Below are 19,636 nucleotides of genomic sequence, written 5' to 3' on the forward strand. Positions count from 1 at the left end.
AGATTTAAATACAGTGGTGGACAGTGAAGTTCTCCCATCCTCTCCCAGCACCTACATTAAAGCCACCAATGCATGGACAGGAAATTAGACAGCAGCCTGAGTCAAATCTACCTCCTTGGTGAACAGCAGGACCTATTCCACCTGTGTCCTCCCCATACAGAAGTTCAAGTAACTGGTTCTTGGCTGCTCCATTCGACCATGGAGGAGACCTTTTATCTTTAACTTTTTTCTTTACATGGCAGCTCTTCTTGAACTCAGGGATCTGCAGCCCCTCCACCTCCTCCTCTTCAGATTGCACAGACCCAAGTCCTCCACTTTTGAAATCCCTCCAGCCCTCATTTGTTCCCTGAACCCTTCCCAACGGTCCAACTCTGTCCTGAAATCTGGCCCCAAAACCAAACCTGCTCCAGCTAACATCTTCCCTGACCACATTTTGGGGGTTTCAGCCCTTTTCTTGCACTCCAGAAAGATGTATTCTGGGTTTGGTGACAACTTTAGCACCTAGGGATAGTCCTTATAGCAGAACCACCCTTGAGTTGGTTTTGGGCAGCTGATTCTCCTGATTCAGGACCTTCAGAAAATCCCACTGTCCTCCAGAGAAAACCCAGCATCGCTGACACCAGGACTTCCTTGGTCCACAAACCTTGGAGATCACTATATGGACATTTTTTAACATCTGCAAAGGCTGATCCTTGCCCATCCTCCTCCAGAAGCACCACCAAAGCCAAGCACTTAACAGCTTGCAGGTAGAATCACAAAGACTTCTAAGGAAGCCATATGGACACACATCCATGAGCGTGCACATAACCTATCTGCAGAGCCAGCAGGCAGGAGGATGTTGCAGGTCAGTCAACCACCAAAAATCCATCCTGAGCAGTGCTGAGTTGCAAAACCAACACCAGTAAATTGTCCCAAAACCACTGCTGAGTATTCCTTGAATGGTCTCAGTAGGCAGATTACCTGAAAGTGATGCTCCATCAGCCCCATGCCCCCTTGGTCACCACAGCATCTTCCTCTCAGCCATCATCTGCAGGCATCTTCATTTCCCATCCCCAGGTGCCCAGGCAGCTAATCCATGACTGAAGCTAAATCTATGCCCTCCTCCCCTACCAGCAACCATTTGCAGTAAGGATTTCTCATCCCTGGTTGTCCCATTCCTACCTCATCTCATTTCCCCTTCTCCATTTCCACACCAACGTCTCTTCTCAGCTGGGTGAGAGCATCACGAGGAGGATTCTTGACTCTTTATTGAGACGTTTTTGTAAGCTCCTAATTTTCCTCAGGCTTTTCAAACCTCCTGGAACTGCTCAGCTCTCCTGCTGAGGGGATTTTTGTGCCTGCACAAAGCTCCTTCCCTCCTTAATCCCTCTTCTTTCTGGGTTTAAAGCCACCCAGGACACCCCATCACGCTCACTTGACTGAGGGCTGTACAACTTAAAGACACCACCCAACCTGCGCCATTCTTCATCCACTTCCCCACCTAGCACAGAACAACTTTGGCATGAAATTGCCTCATTGATACCATCATCTACAGACAGAGAAGGAGAGTACCAGGGAATTGTTTGGGCTGGAAGAGATCTTTAGGATCAAGTCCAACAATCAACATATTACTGCCAGTTTGTCACTAAACCATGGCCTTCTGTATCACCTCTACACAGCTTTGAAACCCCTCCAGGGATGGAGACTCCACCACTGCCCTGGGCAGCCTCTCCCAGGCCTTGAAAACCCTTTTCATGAAGAAATTGTTCCTTATGTCCAGTTTAAACCTCCCATGGTGCAATTTAAGGCCATTTCCTTTTGTCCTCTTGCTTGTTACTTGATGCACCTACACAGACACAGAATCCCAGCATGGTGGGGGTTGGAAGGGAGCTCTGGAGATCATAAAGTCCAACCCCCCCTGCTAATGCAGAGTCACCCACAGCAGGGTGCTCAGGACCACAATGCCCAGGAGGTTTTGGAATTGCTCCAGAGAAGGAGACTCCACAACCTCTCTGGGCAGCTTGCTCCAGGGCTTTGGACCCTCCAAGCTGAGATGAAACCTCCTGGGTTTGAGTTTGTGCCTGGTTCCCTTTGTCCTCTCACTGGGCACCACTAGGAAGAGCCTGGCCCCATCTTCCCGTGCCCCACTCTTCAGCTCTTGCTGAACACTCAGAAGATGCTGTCAGCCCCAGGTCTCTCAGCCTTTCCTCCTCACAGATTCCCCAGGTTCCTCAGCAGCTTCTCAGCCTCCACTGGACTCTCTGCAGTAGTTCCCTATCTCTCTGGAACTGAGGAGCCCAGAATGGGACACAGGACTCCAGATGTGACCTCACTAGGGCACAGCAGGGGGAAAGGAGAACCTCCCTCCACCTCCTGGCCAAACTCTTCTTAATGTACCCAAGGATCCCATTTCCCTTTTTGGCCACATGAGCACATCGCTTGCTGTTGGTGAACTTGCTGTCCACCAGCACTCCCAAGTCCTTCTCCACAGAGCTGCTTTCCAGTAGCTCAACACCTCACCTGTTCTGATGCAGGGGTTTATTTCTCCCCAGCTGCAGGACTCTAGACCTGGCTTTGTAGAACTTCATGAGTTTCCCCTCAAAGAAGATGAGCTGCAACATGTGGACTGGGATTAAGCAGCTAAAAGCCAACCCCAACACTGAATCTGGGACACAAAAGCAATGTGGACACAGATCAGGACAAGTTCTGGGTGCTCACCTGCTCTGCCAGGGCTCTTGGTGCTCAGGTCTCTGGCCCGACCCGGGGTGCTGGACGTCTTGGAGAGTTTGTTTGCTGACACTCTGTACATCACCCCCCCGATGCAGCGGTAGCCTTTGCTCCTCCATCTCTGCTGCACATGCTGGGACTTGCCACCTTGAGGTGATGGGCGTGCTTGGCTCAAGAGCAGGGACCTGCAAGAAGGTGATAAAGTCAAGATGAACCCAGACTAGGGGAGATAACACAAGGAGCTGCCTCTTGATGAGCAAACCTTTGACTGCCTGAAGGTGGAGGTGATGAAGAGAAGAACCAGGGGTCCTCTTGCTGTGGATAGAGGAAAAGCTCTGATTCCCTGTGATTTACACTGAAAAAAACCCCAACCTTCAAAGTCTCTCCTCCTGGTACCACTCCCCCATGCAACAAAAAGCCTTTTTTCCCTTGGAGCTCGTCCATGACTGTGTCACAGGTGAAAAGAGCACCTGCTGAAGGTCAGATACCCAACCAACTGTAAACTTCTAGGACACACCAAAGGTGCTTGTGCCAAAACCCTGGTGATATTTCGTAAAGTCATGGAATCATTTAGGTTGGAAAAGACATTTAAGGTGATTAAGTCCAACCATTAACCCAACTCTGTTAGGTAACCATGAAACCATGGCCCTCAGCAACACATCTCTGCAGCTTTGCAATACCTCTGGGAATGGGGACTCGACCACTCCCTGCACAGCCTGGGCTTGGCCTAAGACAACCCTTTCTATGAAGAAATTGTTCCTCATGTCCAACCTAAATGTCCCCTGGTGCAACGAGAGGCTGTTTCCTCTTGTTTGGTCCTCGGAAGAGACCAACCTCCACCTCACTCCAATCTCCTTTCAGGGAGTTGTAGAGAGCCAGAAGGGCTCCCCTCAGCTTCCTTTGCTCCAGGCTGAACAACCCCAGGTCCCTCAGCTGCTCCTCAGAAGTTCTCCAGACCCTTTGCCAGTTTCATTGCCCTTCTCTGGATATGCTCCAGCCTCTCTGCATCCTTCTTGTGGTGAAGGGCCCAAAACCAAACACAGGACTCAAGGTGTGACCTCACCAGTGCCCAGTCCAGGGGCACAATCCCTGCCCTGGTCCTGCTGGCCACACTCTTGCTGATCCAAGCCAAGATGCTGGTGGCCTTCTTGGCCACCTGGGTACACACTGGCTCATCTTACCCAGGTCCTTTTCCTCCAGTCAAAGTCAGTGCTGTCCATAAGGTTATTTTGAAGGATTAATAGGATCTGAAATGACACCCTGGGGACAAATATGTCCTACAGTGGCTAAGCTGCCACCAAAACCCTTTTAGTTCACACCCTGGTATCTCATGCACCATCCTGCCTCTCATCACGGCAGTGTTGGTCTGATGGTTGGACTTGATGATCTCAGAGTTCTCTTCCAACCAGAATAGAATAGAATAGAATAGACCAGACCAGGTTGGAAGAGACCTTCAAGATCATGAACAATGATTAGTTGATTCCAAGATTCAATGACTCCATGATTCTATGATTGCATGACTCATTGATTCAAAGACTCAATGACTCCACGATTTCATGATTCAATGACAGGATTCCATTACCCAATGATTCAGTGACTGTTTCCATGAGTCAGAGATTCCAGGATTGAATGACCTGGTGATTCCATGTTTCCATGACTCAGTGATTCCATGATTCCCACCCAGCTCATTTCCCTCCGTCCTCCGCTACCCAAACTCGAGTCGCTGCAGCCCAATCCAATCTCCTCCAACATCAGTCGCCTTCCTCATTTAGTGCTAATCCAAACAGTAATTTGTTTATGCAAATGAAGGGCTCTAATTTGGTATTAGCCCAACTGAGGCTGGTAATGCTATTAGCACAACGTCTCTAAACGGCGCATTATGGGCGAGGATCTGTAAATTAAGATTCCCAGGATCCTATCAGCGGAATGCAAGCCCTGGAGAGCTTTACCTTGGAATGAAGATGTGCTGGGAGAGAGAAAAGGACAACTCTAAAAGATAACAGCTGCATTTCTGGGTGCTTCACATGACAGGCTCCACATTCCTTGAAGGTTCTTCAGGGTTGTTACCACTGGCTACCAAGCTGAGAGAAGCACTCCTTGGGTGTTGAGGAGATGAGGACTGCAACCCCCCTATTCAAGGGATTGGTCCCCAGGGGATTGCTCCAGGTTTGATTGCCTCAAAATTAGGTTATCTGCAAAGTTTTGTAGTGGGGGTTGTGTTGTGTGAAGGTATGGATGGTAAAAGGGACTGCAGTCAGCAGAGACATCCCCAACTATATCAGGTTGCTCAGAGCCCCAGCAAGCCTGACCCTGAGTGTCTCCAGGTATGGGACCTCCACCACCACCCTAGGAAACCTGTTCCAGTATCAATAAAATCCAACCAAACCCACATCATGTCGAGCCGTGGAGGATCTTCATGCTGGTTGACCCTACACCTCATTGGTTCAAGCACCAGTTCAAGAGCCTGGGCTGGTTGAATCCCTCCAAACCCTCAGGATATTTATTTTCCTGTCTTGCTGAGCTCATCCAACCTGCTGAAGTGGCTGCACACTCTGACGCTCTGCACTGGAGAGTCTCCATTTATCAAGAGTTATCACCTAGTGGCATCCGACCCCTGGTGTGTGAGCAGGGAGCAGCTGCTGGTTACAAACCACTTCAGACTTTCATAAATAAACAGTGGAAAGGAAAATCCAGGAGAAGAAGAGTGGAGAAGTAATGGACACAGCAGCATGCCCTCCTCTGTAGTAGACTTTGGGGATGGTCACAACCCAACCATGAGGCCCCAGGGATCTCATTGCTCCCAATTAGAGATCATCCTGTTGTGATTTTATAAGGATTTTTATAGAGAACATCAAAAAGCATCTTACACCATGAGGAGAGTGGTGCTGGACCTCCTGCAACTTGTGACTGTTGCATCTTTGAGTTAAGAACGAGACCAGCAAGGTGACCTCCATGCAAAGCTTCGCCAGAACACCTGTTCAGGCTGCCGAACTCCCGAGCGTCACCAGACCAAAATCTCAACCAAAGGCCCAGCTTAAGCTCAGTGGAAGCTGGACCATCTCCATTTCTACCTTCTTGGTGTCCAAGCAGGGATGTACCCAGAAACCCTCAGCCTTGGGGGGAACTTCAATAGCTGAACACACACACTGGATTCAGGTTTGGCCACATCTTTCGTTTACAGAATGAAAAGATGTCTAAGATCATCAAGTCCAACCATCAACCCACCACCACCATGTCCACTAAACCATGTCTCAAAGTGCCACATCTACATGTGTTTGAAGACCTGCAGGGATGGTGACTCCACTCCCCGGGGCAACCTGTTTCAATGCCTGACCACCCTTTCAATAATCAATCTTTACCTAATATCCAACCCAAACCTCCCCTGGTGCAGCCTGAGGCCATTAGGTGTATTAGAGGATCAGTAGGTGATTTCAGATTGAAGGTAAAATCTTCAGTATCAAAAACCGATGGTGGAAATTCAACTACAGAAGAGCAGGAGAGGAATGGAATTGCCCAACCTTCACTCATAGAACATCTTTATTTCCTTTTTAAGCCACATTGTCCATAGAATGGTTTGGAATGGAAGGGACCTTCAAGATTATCTAGTTTCCAGTCCCACTGCCATGGGCAGGGACCCATTCCACTTAGACCATGTTGCTCAAGGCCTCACCCAACCTGGCCTTGAACACCTCCAGGGAGGGGGCAGCCACAGCCTCCCTGGGCAACATGTTCCAGTGTCTCACCACCCTCACTGTAAAGAATTGCTTCCTAATATCCAGTCTACATCTGCCTTCCTCAAGCTTTAAAGGGTTTTGTAGACCCATGAGTTTTCCTAGCCCCTGGGGGTTTTGTGACCCCACGGGGGTCTGTAACCACAAGGAGTTCTATAGCTCCAAGGGCTTTGTAGCCCAAACACAACCACTGCCATGTGTCTTTTTTTCAATTAGGGACAGCTTGGTGGCTACAGGGAACAAGCCACCAGGGAGAGGAAGGCTGGAGGGCAAGAAGAGGCACCGAACACCCTGTCGCTTTTCATTGGTGGCTGTGTCACTGCTCTGCCGGTGAATTGTCACCCTAATGGAAACGATGGCCTTTGGAAACCAACCCTATTGAGAAGGGAGGATAAAATTAATGAGATAATAGCAGGGCCAAGGACCTGAAGAATACACCAACCCCCCTCAACACCAGGAGCTTGTAATTCCCTTTCTACCACACAAGCCTGTGGATCTAAAGAGTCCTCCCGTCCATCCAGACGGCCCCGCTCCAGCAGGAAATTTCATTAAGGCTGGAAAATAGGAAAGGTATTAAGTGTGGATAATGAAGGCCAGAGTGTGAACAGTGCCTTAAGATAGTCTTCTTTGGAGCCTTTGTAATGGGAGGCATGAACTTTCCCTTCAAATCCATTTCTAATCCATTTGAAATACTACAGCAAATTATCTTCCCCTTCAGCCCGAAAGCGGCCAGCCAATTTACTCCGAAGAGAAGTGACAATGCTACAGAATTTATCGCCATAACCTTGACTACACAAGGTTGAGGGTTGTCTTGCCCCCCTCCCACCTCCCAAGGTGGACACAAGGAAGAAAAAAATTTTAATGAAAAGAGAGTAAACGAGCACTAAAAAAATGTTTTAAAACCGCATTGGAGGTGTTGGAGGTTCAAGAGCAGGGTGGAGTGGGATGGGACAGCGAGGGACGCGGTACAGCAACAGGACAAGAGGGAATGACTCAACTTCCACCAGTTTGGTTGAACATGAGGAACAACCTCTTCCCTAAAAGGGTTGTCAAGCCCTGGAGCAGGCTGCCCAGAGAGGCTATGGAGTCTCCTTCCCTAGAAGCATTCCAAACCCTCCTGGGCATTGTGATGCTGGGCAAGCTGCTGTGAGTGACCCTGTTTGAGCAGGGAGGTTAGACTGGATAATCGCCAGAGGTCCCTACCAGGCTGGGATTCTGTGCCTGGGGCTGTGCAGGTCCATCAAGTAACAGGCAACAGGGCAAGAGGAGGTGGCCTCAGATTATGCCATGGGAAGTTTAGGTTGGACTTAAGGAACAATTTCTTCATAGAAAGGGTTGACAAGGCCTGGGAGAGGCTGCTCAGGGCAGTGGTGGAGTCTCCATCCCTGGAGGGGTTTCAAAGCTGTGTAGATGTAGTGCTGAGGGACCAGGTTTAGTGGTGACCTGGCAGTGACAGGTTAATGTTTAGCACTGATGACTCTGAAGGTCTCTTTCAACCCAAACAATTCTGTGGTACTCTCCTTCTGTCTGTGGATGATGCTATCAATGAGGCAATTTCATGCCAATGTTGTTCTGTGCCAGGTGGGGAAGTGGATGAAGAATGGTGCAGGTTGGGTGGTGTCTTTAAGATGTGCAGCCCTTGCTCATGTGAGTGTGGTGGGGTGTCCTGGGTGGCTTTAAAACCAGAAAGAAGAGGGATTAGGAAGGGAAGGGGCTCTGTGCAGGCACAAAAGTCTCTTCAGCAGGAGAGCTGATTCCATGATTACAATTTATTCAAATACTGTAACAAATAACATGCCACAATGGTTGGACTTGACTTTAAAGATCTTTTTCCAACCAAAGAGATGTCCTATGAAAATCAGAGCATCTTTTGGTAAAAACACTACAGATGGAGGCCCTGGTCAGAAACCACTCCACAGGATGAGATTTTGGCTTTCTCCTTGCATCCCTCAAAGCAGCAAAAACTCTGCTCAAGTCTAGTGGTTTCAGGTTGGTGCTTCATAGATGTTTGTGTCAATCAAGTCTGATTTTTCTTCTCTTTCCCATGGCCAGACATCAAGCTGTTGAGTCCTTCCTCCAGTCTTCTCTTCTTGACTGACTTCACATCACTTGGAAAGGGGCAATGCTGAGTTCTTCCTCCAGCCTCTTCTGCAAGACCAACTTCACTTCAGAAATGGAAATGTTTCCTTCAACAGATCAGTAAACCCAAAACTGGTCCAAGAGGAAGAAAAGGACTCAGACAACACAGAGCCAACAGTCAGTTGATGCCCACTTCAACACACCTTCACTACCTCCAAACAAAGCAAAGCTGCCTGAAGTTTGGGTGGTTTTCTTCTGTTTCAAATACTGCTACCAAAACATGCTCCCCTCTTAAAGATCCAAAACAGCAAAACAAGGCAGATTTCCATGTGAAAAGAGAGGGTTAGCAACAAGGACAAGTTGCCCCAGAGTGCACCAAGAGCAGTAGGAGATACTCAGAATCGTAAAATTGTTCCAATTGGAAAAGGCCTCCAAGATCACCCAGTGCAACTGTTGACCTAAGATCACCACAGCCATTCAACCATGTCACAAAGTGCCATGTCTACATGTTTTTTCAACACCTCTAGGGATGGTGACTCCATCACCTCCATGAGCAGCCTGTTCCAATGCCTGACCACTCTTTCAGTAACAAAGTTGTTCCTCATGTCCAACCCAAACCACCCCGATGCAACTTCAAGGCATTTCCCCTTGTCCTGGCACTTGTCTCTTGGGAGAAGAAACCAATCCCCACTTGGTTCCAGCCTCCCTTCAGGGAGTTGCAGAGAGACAGAAGATCTCCCCTAAGCCTCCTTTTCTCCAGGCTTTCTCCAGCTACTTTAATGTGACACCTCCTCAATGGACCATCTGATAAAAAAGGAAACCAAACCCAACCCAAAATACATGGACAAAAGCACTAATATTTGAAATACTGCAACCAGATGATCTTTAAGGTCCCTTCCAAGCCAGACTATTCTGTGAACTGTTGGGAGTCTCTGAGGGATATAAATGAAACTCAAACCCAAGAGCAGAGCAAGAGCATCCCACTGGCGGTGTCAGGCAGCTGAAACGGAGAGGATTGGGGATTTCTCGGCGCTGACGGCGATACGAGTGACTCTGAAAGGCTGGGGTTTTCACTTCTGGATATCTTCTTTAGGCTTAGCTTATTTTACTTCAAGTAATCCTTACATAGTAAGAAATCACATTTGCATGCTGGCATTTGATTCCCGAGGAAAAAAAGGCAGATCGTAACAGGGGGTTATGGACAGCAGAAGGAAGCGGCGAGGAAGGAGGGACCTCGTCTACCTTGAGCCTCCCAAGTGGCAAAGCAAAACCCTGAGCTGGGAAAAATAGTAACAACAAAAAATCTCAGTGTCTTCATTGCTTAGCATGCAGCAAAACAAAACAGAGGGTTTAGGCTTAAAAGAGCTCCTCAAACATGTCAAAAGTCCTTCAAGCTCCCCTTGGAAGTCACTCTGATCTCTGCAAGTCTCTATCCCCACCCACAACCTGCTTGAGGCACCCAAATCCACAGAAAAAGGGGAAGTAATTCTGTTTAAGTGTTTGACTGATGGAATTTAGATCAAGATTAGGGTTTTCTTCTTCAAAATAAAAAGATCACTGCATTGGAGCATGGCAGAGGTTGGAAATGACCTCTGGAGATCATTCAGTCTTATCACCCTGCTAAAGCAGGGCCACCCACAGCAGCTTGCCCAGGATCACAATGTCCAGGTGGGTTTGGAAGCTTTCCAGAGGAGACTCCACAACGTTTCTAGGCAGCCTTTTCCAGGGCTCCAGCTCCCTTACAGCAAAGGAGTTTCTCCTCATGTTCAGGTGAGAGCTCCTGGGTCCCAGTTTCTGCCTGGTGTCCCCTGTCCTGTCACTTGGCACTGCTGACAAGAATCTGGCCCCAGTCTCTACCCCCCGATACTTCAGCTCTTGCTGAGCATTGAGAACTTCCCTCAACCTGATGGCCACAGCTAATGCACTTAATGACACTTAATGTCTTGAGACCATGGCCCTTCTTGGCCACATAGGCAAATTGCTGGCTCATGGTGAAGCTACTGTCCATGAGCACTCCCAGTTCCTCCTCTGCAGAGCTGCCTTCCAACAGATTAATCTCTCACCCATACTGTTTCAGAGGGTTATTCCTCCCAAGGACTCTACACACATCCCTGTTGAATTTCATGGGGTTCCCCTTCACCCAGCTCTTCAACCTCTTCAGGTCTCAACTAGACTCTCCCTACTTTACATCTAGTTTACCTGAAGAACCTTATTTGGATTATTGAACCAATTCAGGGCACTGACTGTGGTCTTTGAGGTGGAAGAAAGCTATGGGAAAGTGCAAAATAGACAAGTGCATGTCTTCTTCCAACAGGCACACCTAAATCCAGAGAATCCCTTTACATTAATCATAGAACAAGAGAATTGCTTGGGTTGGAAAAGACCTCCAAGACCATCAAGCCCAACCATCCACTTAACACCACCATGGCCATTAAACCATGCCCCTAAGTGCCAGGTTCACACATTTCTGGAACACCTCCAGGGATGGTGACTCCACCACCTCCTCAGGCAGGATCTTCCAATGCCTGACCACTCTTTTAGGAAAGAAATGCTCTCTAATTTCCAACCTAAACCTCCTCTGGGGCAACTTGAGGCCATTTCCTCCCCCCCTAGTATCAGGTGATAGAATGGGAAGAGGCCAAACCCCACCTCATTCAAACCTCCTTTCAGGGAGTTGTAGAGAGCAATTAGGTCTCCCCTCAGGCTCTTTTTCTCAAGGCTAAACAACCCAAGTTGCCTCAAATACTCCACACAAGACCTCTTCTCCAGACCCTTCCGCCAGCAGAAATCACTTGGGGTTCCTGACCTGCTTCTAAGATCAGCCTTTACTGAGATTTCTTCTCACCCTTTCCTCTAGGCCATTTTCCTCCTTTGAAGATGAAGAGCCAGGAAAGGGACAAGATCCACACAGAGTCTTCATGCCCAGCACACAGGAGGACACCTGCATAAGGCACAACTTTAGGTTTTGACAGGTGAGATTTAACAGGTCTCCAAGGCCATCAGTTTTCCCCGGTCAGTGATAGCTCTCCAAGGTAGGCTCACCCTATGGGGTGCATGCTCAGATGCTGGTGCATAGCCATGAGATCACCCCATAGCTCACCTGAGGACTTTCTTAAGACCCTGAATAGCAGCCCACACCCACCCCAAACAACCCCCAGAATCTATCAGTAGACCCCTCTGGGCTGTATGATTCATTCAACACCCCCAATTTGGGCTATGGTTTTAAAGATGTGATGGTTCTGCTCAGCACAGGAGTCTTTCTACTCACCACCCACACAGCTTGGGAGAAGAGTCAGAAACAGAAGTGTCCCCAGTGTCACAAATCCTCCTATGAGCTGGGGATTAAAACCATGAGGTCTATAAAAAAATAGTTAATCTGCAAGAAAAGATACACTTGGGACTACACATTGTCCAGGAGCATGGCAGGAGCCAGCACGTGTGTTCATAGCCACAAGAACCCCAACCAGGAGCCTGGAGAAGCACTCTGCTGCCCTCAACTAAGGGCAGTAGGACTTTCAGGATCACAAACCAGGCAAAGCCACCCTAACATGCTGGGGATATCTCCATATTACCTGGACCCTGTGAGAGAGGCTACACCACCCTCCTCATTCCTTGCCTAGACCCACAGCCACACATTAGCTTCTCCTTCTGCACCTTCAACCCCCACACCACATCAACCTGAATTGCACAGAGGTGCCCAGCTCCACCAGCTAAATGCTGAGCTACCAGCAGGACAGTTGGAACTAGATGATCCTGGAGGTCCCTTCCAACCCTAACAATTCTGTGACTCTATACTGGAGAAGTCATCAACAGTTTCCCTACCTAACCGGGGGGCCACTAGGCCCCCCGGCCTTTGTTGTCACCACCACCATCACCCAGTGTGCTCCATGGGCACTCACCAGTGATGAGAGGAGGATCCTCAGCCCAGGTGGGCTCAGCTTGGGGCTTCTGCCTTTCCTGGCAGGGATTAAATAGGGGAGTGAGTGGGGAGGGCAAAGTGGCCACACCTGGGGTGGGAGGAGACTCCTCCTCTACTCCACTCTGGTGAGACCTCACCTGGAGTACTGCAGCCAGTCCTGGGACCCTACTAAAGGAAGGATCTGGAAGTGCTGGAGTGTGTCCAGAGAAGGGCCATGAGGACGAGCAGAGGGCTGGAGAACCTCTGCTCTGAGGACAGACTGAAAGAGTAGGGGCTATTCAGACTGGAGAAGAGAAGGCTCTGAGGACACCTTCTTGTGGCCTTCCAGTATCTGAAGGGGGCTACAAGAAAGCTGGGGAGGGACTTTTTAGGGTGTCAGGTAATGATAGGACTGGGGGGAATGGAAAAGAAATAGAAATGGGTAGATTCAGATTGGATGTTAGGAAGAAGTTCTTCCCCATGAGGGTGGTGAGATACTGGCACAGGTTGCCCAGGAGGTGGTGGAAGCCTCATCCCTGGAAGTTTTTTATGCCAGGCTGGATGTGGCTCTGAGCAACCTGATCTAGTGTGAGGTGTCCCTGTCCATGGCAGGGGGGTTGGAACTGGATGATCCTTGAGGTCCCTTCCAACCCTAACAATTCTATGATTGCTCCCCTGATCTCTACACATCCCTTTCTTCAGTTTCCCCTTCAGCCTACATGTTTCCATTTCTTATGTGTCAGCTCCTGCATGCCTCTTCTCCAAAGCTTCCAGGTGGTTATTTATCTCCTCCCCATCTTTCAGAAGTTTATCATCCCTCCAACTCCAGCCTAAAGCAGCTTTCCTCACTCCCAGCTCATCTCAGAACCACCTTACTTGGCTTCTCTCCAGCAAGGGATCTGGTTCCATTTATGAAAAGCCATGGAAGGATCATCTCTTCTGACAGCCCAACTCAGAACCACCTTACTATGCTTCTCTCCAGCAAAGGGTCTGATCCCACCCATGAAGAGCTATTAAAGCATCTTCTAAAACATTTTAAAGTGACTCAAGTTCTCCAGCAAAGTCTGCACCATAAAAACATCTCCAGCACTGCAACATTGGCCAAGACAAAAGACCTGTTTTAAAAGATGTGATTGCCCACATGAAGGTGTTTTCAAGGTAGGTCAACTTTCAGCCTAAAACCCATGACAGCATCCCCTTAAACCGCTTAAGCGAAGACTGAGAATGGAAATGCTGACATCCCCTAATACTCAGCTTTCCAGGCCTGCCGCTCTAATGCTGCAGCAGATCAGTAATTAGCCCAGGAAGACCAGCAACCATTGTCCCATTAATTAGATTCCTTTTACCCCCATTAGCTCAGATGAGTGGACAAAGTTCATTAGGGTTTAATTGTGACTAGCTGAAATGGATCTCTGTCAAGGGATGAGACAAGGCAGGTGTGACCAGCCTCAGCCCCTAAGTCATGCTCCATGCTGAGTGTCGACACGCTGTGGGGAGTGTCAGGTCCCACAACTATCTGGAATAGGATATTAATGTTTCATTCCTCTGAGATGGTGTCCTACCATCCCTGGTGATGGGCTCCCTACAGAAGAAGGCAAGCAAGAGCAGGTTATGGACCTTGGTGACGTGCTCCCTACAGAAGAGGGAAAAGGGATTTCAGATCTCTGGATGCTCTCCAAGCACTGCAATACTCCGCCTTCAGTGCAGAGCCATAGGAAGCATCAAGCAAAGGCCAAGCACTACTTGGGATGAAAAGTTGCATGGTTCCATTCAGCAAGGGGATTGATGATTGACTCCTAACCACCAAACCGATCCCAAATCAGCCTCAGCTTTGACTCTTGTCCAAGATAATCAACCAAATCCCACTCAAGGCTTTCTCTCTATCCTGCTTTCCCAAAATCTCTGCCATCATTGCCTTTTCCAGAGATGATTCCTTGCTGGATGCTCTTCTTCTCAGGCAGGAAATACCAATGATCCCAAGAAGAGCAGGAACAGCTGAGAAATTTTAATCAAAGCAAACTAAATTCTTGGGCTGGGTGGAAAATGCTGACTCAGACACTGACTCAGCATGGAAGAGGTTAAAAGTGTTCAGCAGGGCTGAGTTTAAGGGAATTAGCTGCTGAGAAAACACCAGCAGCTCCTTGTGGGATCCAGAAAGCCACATGTCCATGGCTAGAGGGGCTTGGACTAAGGATATATATAAATCCATGGCAATGCACTAATTAAAACTAACCTTAATTTTACCAAGGTCTCACCACCCTCATGGTGAAGAATTTCTTCCTCTCTACAGTTTGAATCTCCCTCTGCTAATTTGAAACCGCCACCCCTTGTCCTGTCACAATAGGCTCTGTTTAAAAGTCTCTCCCTAGCTTTATCCTCAGCCCCTTTACAACCTGAAAGACCACCAGAAGGTCTTTCTGGAGCCTTCTCTTCTCCATGATGAACAACCTCAACTCTCAGCTTGGCCTCACAGCAGAGGATTTCCAGCCCTCCCATCATTGCTGTGGCCTCCTCTGGCCCCACTCCAACAGGTCCATGTCTCTACTGTGCTGAGGATTCCAGAGCTGGCCCCAGCACTGCAGGTGAGGTCTCAGCAGAGTGCAGCAAAGGGGCAGAATCCCCTCCCTCCACCTGCTGCTCACGCTGTTGGGGATCAGCCCAGCACAGGGCTGGCTGTGGGCTGGCAGCACACAGTGCTGGCTCAGCTCCAGCTTTTCACCCACCAGCATGCCCAGGTCCTTCTCTGTGGGGCAAACACAACTTTCAAAGCCTTAGAGATATGGTGCTGAGGGACAGGGTTTAGTGGGACCCAACAGTGCTGGTTTAATGGTTGCACTTGATGATTTGCTGTGATTGTACTGCATGATTCTGTGATCCTCAGCTTCTCCACATCCATCTTTCTTGGTTCAGTTGCAAGCTGCTCTCCCTCCTTGAAATGGATTTTTAACAGCATCATCTTGGGGTGAATTTCCCTTTCCATCTCCTTGTTTATTGGGCTCTTAAAGGCAAAGCTTTAATGCAGCCATTGATCCAAACACCAGTTGAAGAGATGGGAGCACATCAAATAGTCCCAACCCTTTAATAATGGAGCAACAGCAGCTGTAATGGAGGCAGTGCAATTAGCAAGGAGAACTAAGAACACAGCCCCTGCATGGGGGCTGCTGATTCGTTTGGAGACATCATGGTGTACACCAAGTCCAAGACTTCCTCTCATGTATCAACACTCTCAGAAGTGTCAGACCTTTTCTTTTTACACCTGGAAGAATCACTTGAGCAACCTGGTCTACAGGTGGGTGTCCTTGCCAATGCCAGAGGGGTTGGAACTAGATGATCTTCAAGGTTCCTTCCAAATCCCAGAATTACACAATATATCTAGTTGGAAGAGGCCTTCAAGATCATCCAGTCCAACCCTCAACACAGCACTGAAGGGTCAACACTAAACTATGTCTCTAAGTGGCAGGTCCACACGGTGCTTGAGCACCTCCAGGGTGTATTGAAACCATACTATGACTCTATGGAAGATCTGAACCCTTTCTGTACATGGATTTATAAAGTCAGCACTTAGAGAGAGAGGATCAGAGAATCCTACCATTAGTCAGGTTGACAAAGGACCTTTAAGATCATCAAGTCCAATCTTTAGGTCCCCTCTAATCCACAGAATTCCAGAATCCCAGCATGGTACAACTTGAGGCCATTTCCTACTTGGGTTCCTCCTGGTTCAAAAACCTCTCTCCCCAGCTTGCCAGCAGGTCCAGAAGTCCCTTCCAACACCTATCATTCTGTGACTCTGTGACTGAAGGCCAAGTTGTGTGAGGCCTTAAGCAACCAATTCTAGTTGAGATTTGGTAGATCCATGGAAGAGGGTTGGAATAGTATCATAGTATCAGTCAGGGTTGGAAGGGACCACAAGGATCAGCTAGTTCCAACCCCCCTGCCATGGGCAGGGACACCCCACACTAGATCAGGCTGGACAGAGCCTCAGCCAGCCTGGCCTTAAACACCTCCAGGGATGGGGCCTCAAGCACCTCCCTGGACAACCCATTCTGGGGCTTCACCACTCTCATGGTGAAGAACCTCCTCCTCACATCCAGCCTGAATCTCCCCACCTCCAGCTTCACTCCATTCCACCTAGTCCTATCACTACCTGAGATCCTGAGAAGTCCCTCCATATATAGATGATCCCTAAGGTTCCTTCCAACCCAGGCTACTCTATAATACTTCAAAATCAGCCTAAAATTGATTAGACCAGTCTGGTGATGCCGCTAAAGAGGTGACACAAATTTGGAATGGGATGAGCTGGGGGCATTGCTCTTCTGCTTCCCCCTTAGAGAGGCAAACACAGTCTCTCCCCAACGGGAGTCTAGATTCAGACTGGACATTAGGAAGCAATTCTTTACAGCGAGGGTGGTGAGACACTGGAACAGGTTGCCCAGAGAGGTCATAGATGCCTCTTCCCTGGAGCTGTTCAAGAGCAGCTTGGATGGGGCCTTGAGCAATCTGGTCTAGTGGAAAGTGTCCCTGCCCACGGCAGGAACTAGATGATCTTTAAGGCCCCTTCCAACCCAAACCGTTCTGTGGATCTATGACTCCATGACCCTGTGCCATCCTGGGCTCCAGGGAAGGGAGGAAAGCAGAGCCTGGAGAAGAAGACAGGGCGATGACTCTAATTTATACTCTCCTGCCTATACTTTATGGCTTTCTTAATTCGGCTCCTGCTACTATTAATGTAGTTAATGTTGAGATTATATCTATTTTCTGGCGTCAGGAGGTGATTTATTCCAAGCCATTTTTCCGGTGCCGGCTCCCACGCTGTTAAATCAAGCGACTTGCCAATTAAGTGCTGACTGGGGGAAGTGGATGCAATCCTAACAGACATCTCACCGCAAATTAAAACCACCTCTTAGCTTGACGTGGTGTGCAGTGCGAGAGGCCAAACTGCTGAACCCTGCTGAGCTGGGGGAAAAGAGACAATAAAAACAACACCCCCCCCAAACTAAGAGGAAAAGGTAAGAACCCAACGCAGCCAACTCAGAGATGAAAAGAGACAAGTTCTGGGGGAAAAGAGACAACAACACACACCCCACCCCCCAAAAAAAGCTAAGAGGAAAAGGTAAAAACCCAACACAGCCAAGTCAGAGATGAAAAGAGACAAGTTCTGGGGGAAAAGAGACAACAACACACACACACACAAAACTAAGAGGAAAAGGTAAAAACCCAATGCAGCCAAGTCAGAGATGAAAAGAGACAGATTCTGGGGGAAAAGAGACAATAAAAACAACACACACACACCCCCCAAAAAAACTAAGTGGAAAAGGTAAAAACCCAACACAGCCAAGTCAGAGATGAAAAGGGACAAGTTCTGGGGGAAAAGAGACAATAAAAACAGCAAGGAAAAGATAAAAATCCCAACATGGCCAGCTTGGATAAGAAAAGAAACAACTTCTGAGGGAAAAGAGGCAACACAAACAATGTGGAAAGGATAAAAATCAAACACAACTAACTTGGAGGGTGGGGAGACAGTAAAAACAGTCCTTGAAACAAAGAGGAAAAGGTAAAACCCCAATGTGGACAGCTTGGAGAAGAAAAGAAACAACTTCTGAGGGAAAAGAGGCAACACAAACAATGTGGAAAGGATAAAAATCAAACACAGCTAACTTGGAGAAGAAAAATGATTTCAGGGCGGGGGGGGAGACAGTAAAACCAGCCCTTAAAACACAGAGGAAAAGGTAAAACCCCAATGTAGACAGCTTGGAGAAGAAAAGAAACAAGTTGGCTATTACAGAGGCATGGTGGTGTTCAACAAAACCTTGGGACATCAACCAAAGCCTGCTGCTTTCTGGACTTAAGACAACCACCACCTAGCAGGGAAGAGGAGCAGAGAAGGGCACAGAATCCCAGAATCCCAAAATCCCAGCATGGTGGGGGTTGGAAGTGAGCTCTGGAGATCATTCAGTCTTAGAGGTCTTTTTCAACCAAAACAATTATCTGATTCTGATTCATGGGGGTTATGGCCTGTAAGGAAAACAGCACAGTGCAGAGGAGCAAGTCCAAGAGGTTTCCTTTTGCTAGGTGACCACCAGGCACCACAGAACTAGCTTTAAACCTGCTCTCCTGAAGAGTCAACGACAGCTCTGATGCTTCCCAACCAGCAACCTGACCATTAGCAAGACTTCCCTGCATTTATCAAGTGCCTTGAGAGCTGTAATGAGAAGCAAGACACAAAGCTAAGAGCTGTTATTAATGACCAGGAAGAGCTGTTGTGATAACTGCTCATGATGAGTGGGGAATATTTGGATGGTCCTTGAATATTGAGCAGGTGCTAAAAAAATCCAAGCAGAATCACATCCTTACAGTGAGGGTGGTGAGACACTGGAACAGGTTGCCCAGGGATGTTGCGGATGCCCCTCCATGGAGGTGTTCAAGGCCAGGTTGGTTGAGGCCTTGAGCAACCCAGTCTAGTGGAAGGTGTCCCTGCCCGTGGCAGTGGGGCTGGAACTAGATGATCTTGAAGGTCAGTCCCTCCCAACCCAAACCATTCTATGATTCCATGAACAAGATGCTGCTATGTATCCCACAGGGCAAAAGGTGACCTACTGGGAGGACTGGAGCAATTCCTGAGAGCTGCTGAAATTCCATCTAAGGGAAGCACCATCCAGAGCTCCCATTATAAACAGCCCATCAACAAACACAAACTGACTTCATGAGCTTCTGCTGCAATCAGAAGGATTGGTTTCCTGAGTGGCACAAATGAGAGCCACCACCTGGTTTTGCAGGATGAAGGGGGAAATCTCCTGCTTGCTTTAGGAAGCCCAAGTTGGTTCCTCAACATCCAAGATAAACTGCATCAGCAGAACACAAATTGTCTGTATGATGCTTTAAGTCCCTTCCAACCCAAACCATTTTAGGATTCTACAATTATCTATCATCTTTGCAAGAGGTCAAAGTATTTGGTAGCATGTGCTGCCACTCCAGATCTCCCACCACATTCTGGGCTTCATCCAAACAAGGGTGACCAGCAAGTGAAAGGAAGAGATTCTGCACCTCTGCCAGCTCTGGAGCCCTCAGCACAGCAGTGACACTGACTTGTTGGAGTGAGGCCACAGGAGGCCACAGCAATGATGGGATGGCTCAAAGCACTCTGCTGTGAGGCCAGGCTGAGAGCGTTGGAGTTGTTCAGCCTGGAGAAGAGAAGGCTCCAGAGAGACCTTCTAGTGGCCTTTCA

At 48.5% G+C, this 19,636-nt stretch overlaps 1 protein-coding gene across 1 annotated transcript in view; it reads right to left on the minus strand.

Moving 5' to 3' along the window:
* The window catches only part of ZC3H3 (zinc finger CCCH-type containing 3), a 164,918-nt gene that overhangs the window by 49,843 nt on the left and 95,439 nt on the right, over window positions 1–19,636 (minus strand). The window contains 1 exon segment of the mRNA XM_068163211.1: window positions 2,698–2,891. Within this exon segment, the coding sequence (XP_068019312.1) occupies window positions 2,698–2,891 (194 nt within the window).

This window comes from Melanerpes formicivorus, unplaced genomic scaffold (genome assembly GCF_026170545.1).
Source record: "Melanerpes formicivorus ecotype bairdi unplaced genomic scaffold, bMelFor1.0.p_v2 SCAF_71, whole genome shotgun sequence".
Classification (NCBI taxonomy): Eukaryota; Metazoa; Chordata; class Aves; order Piciformes; family Picidae; genus Melanerpes; species Melanerpes formicivorus.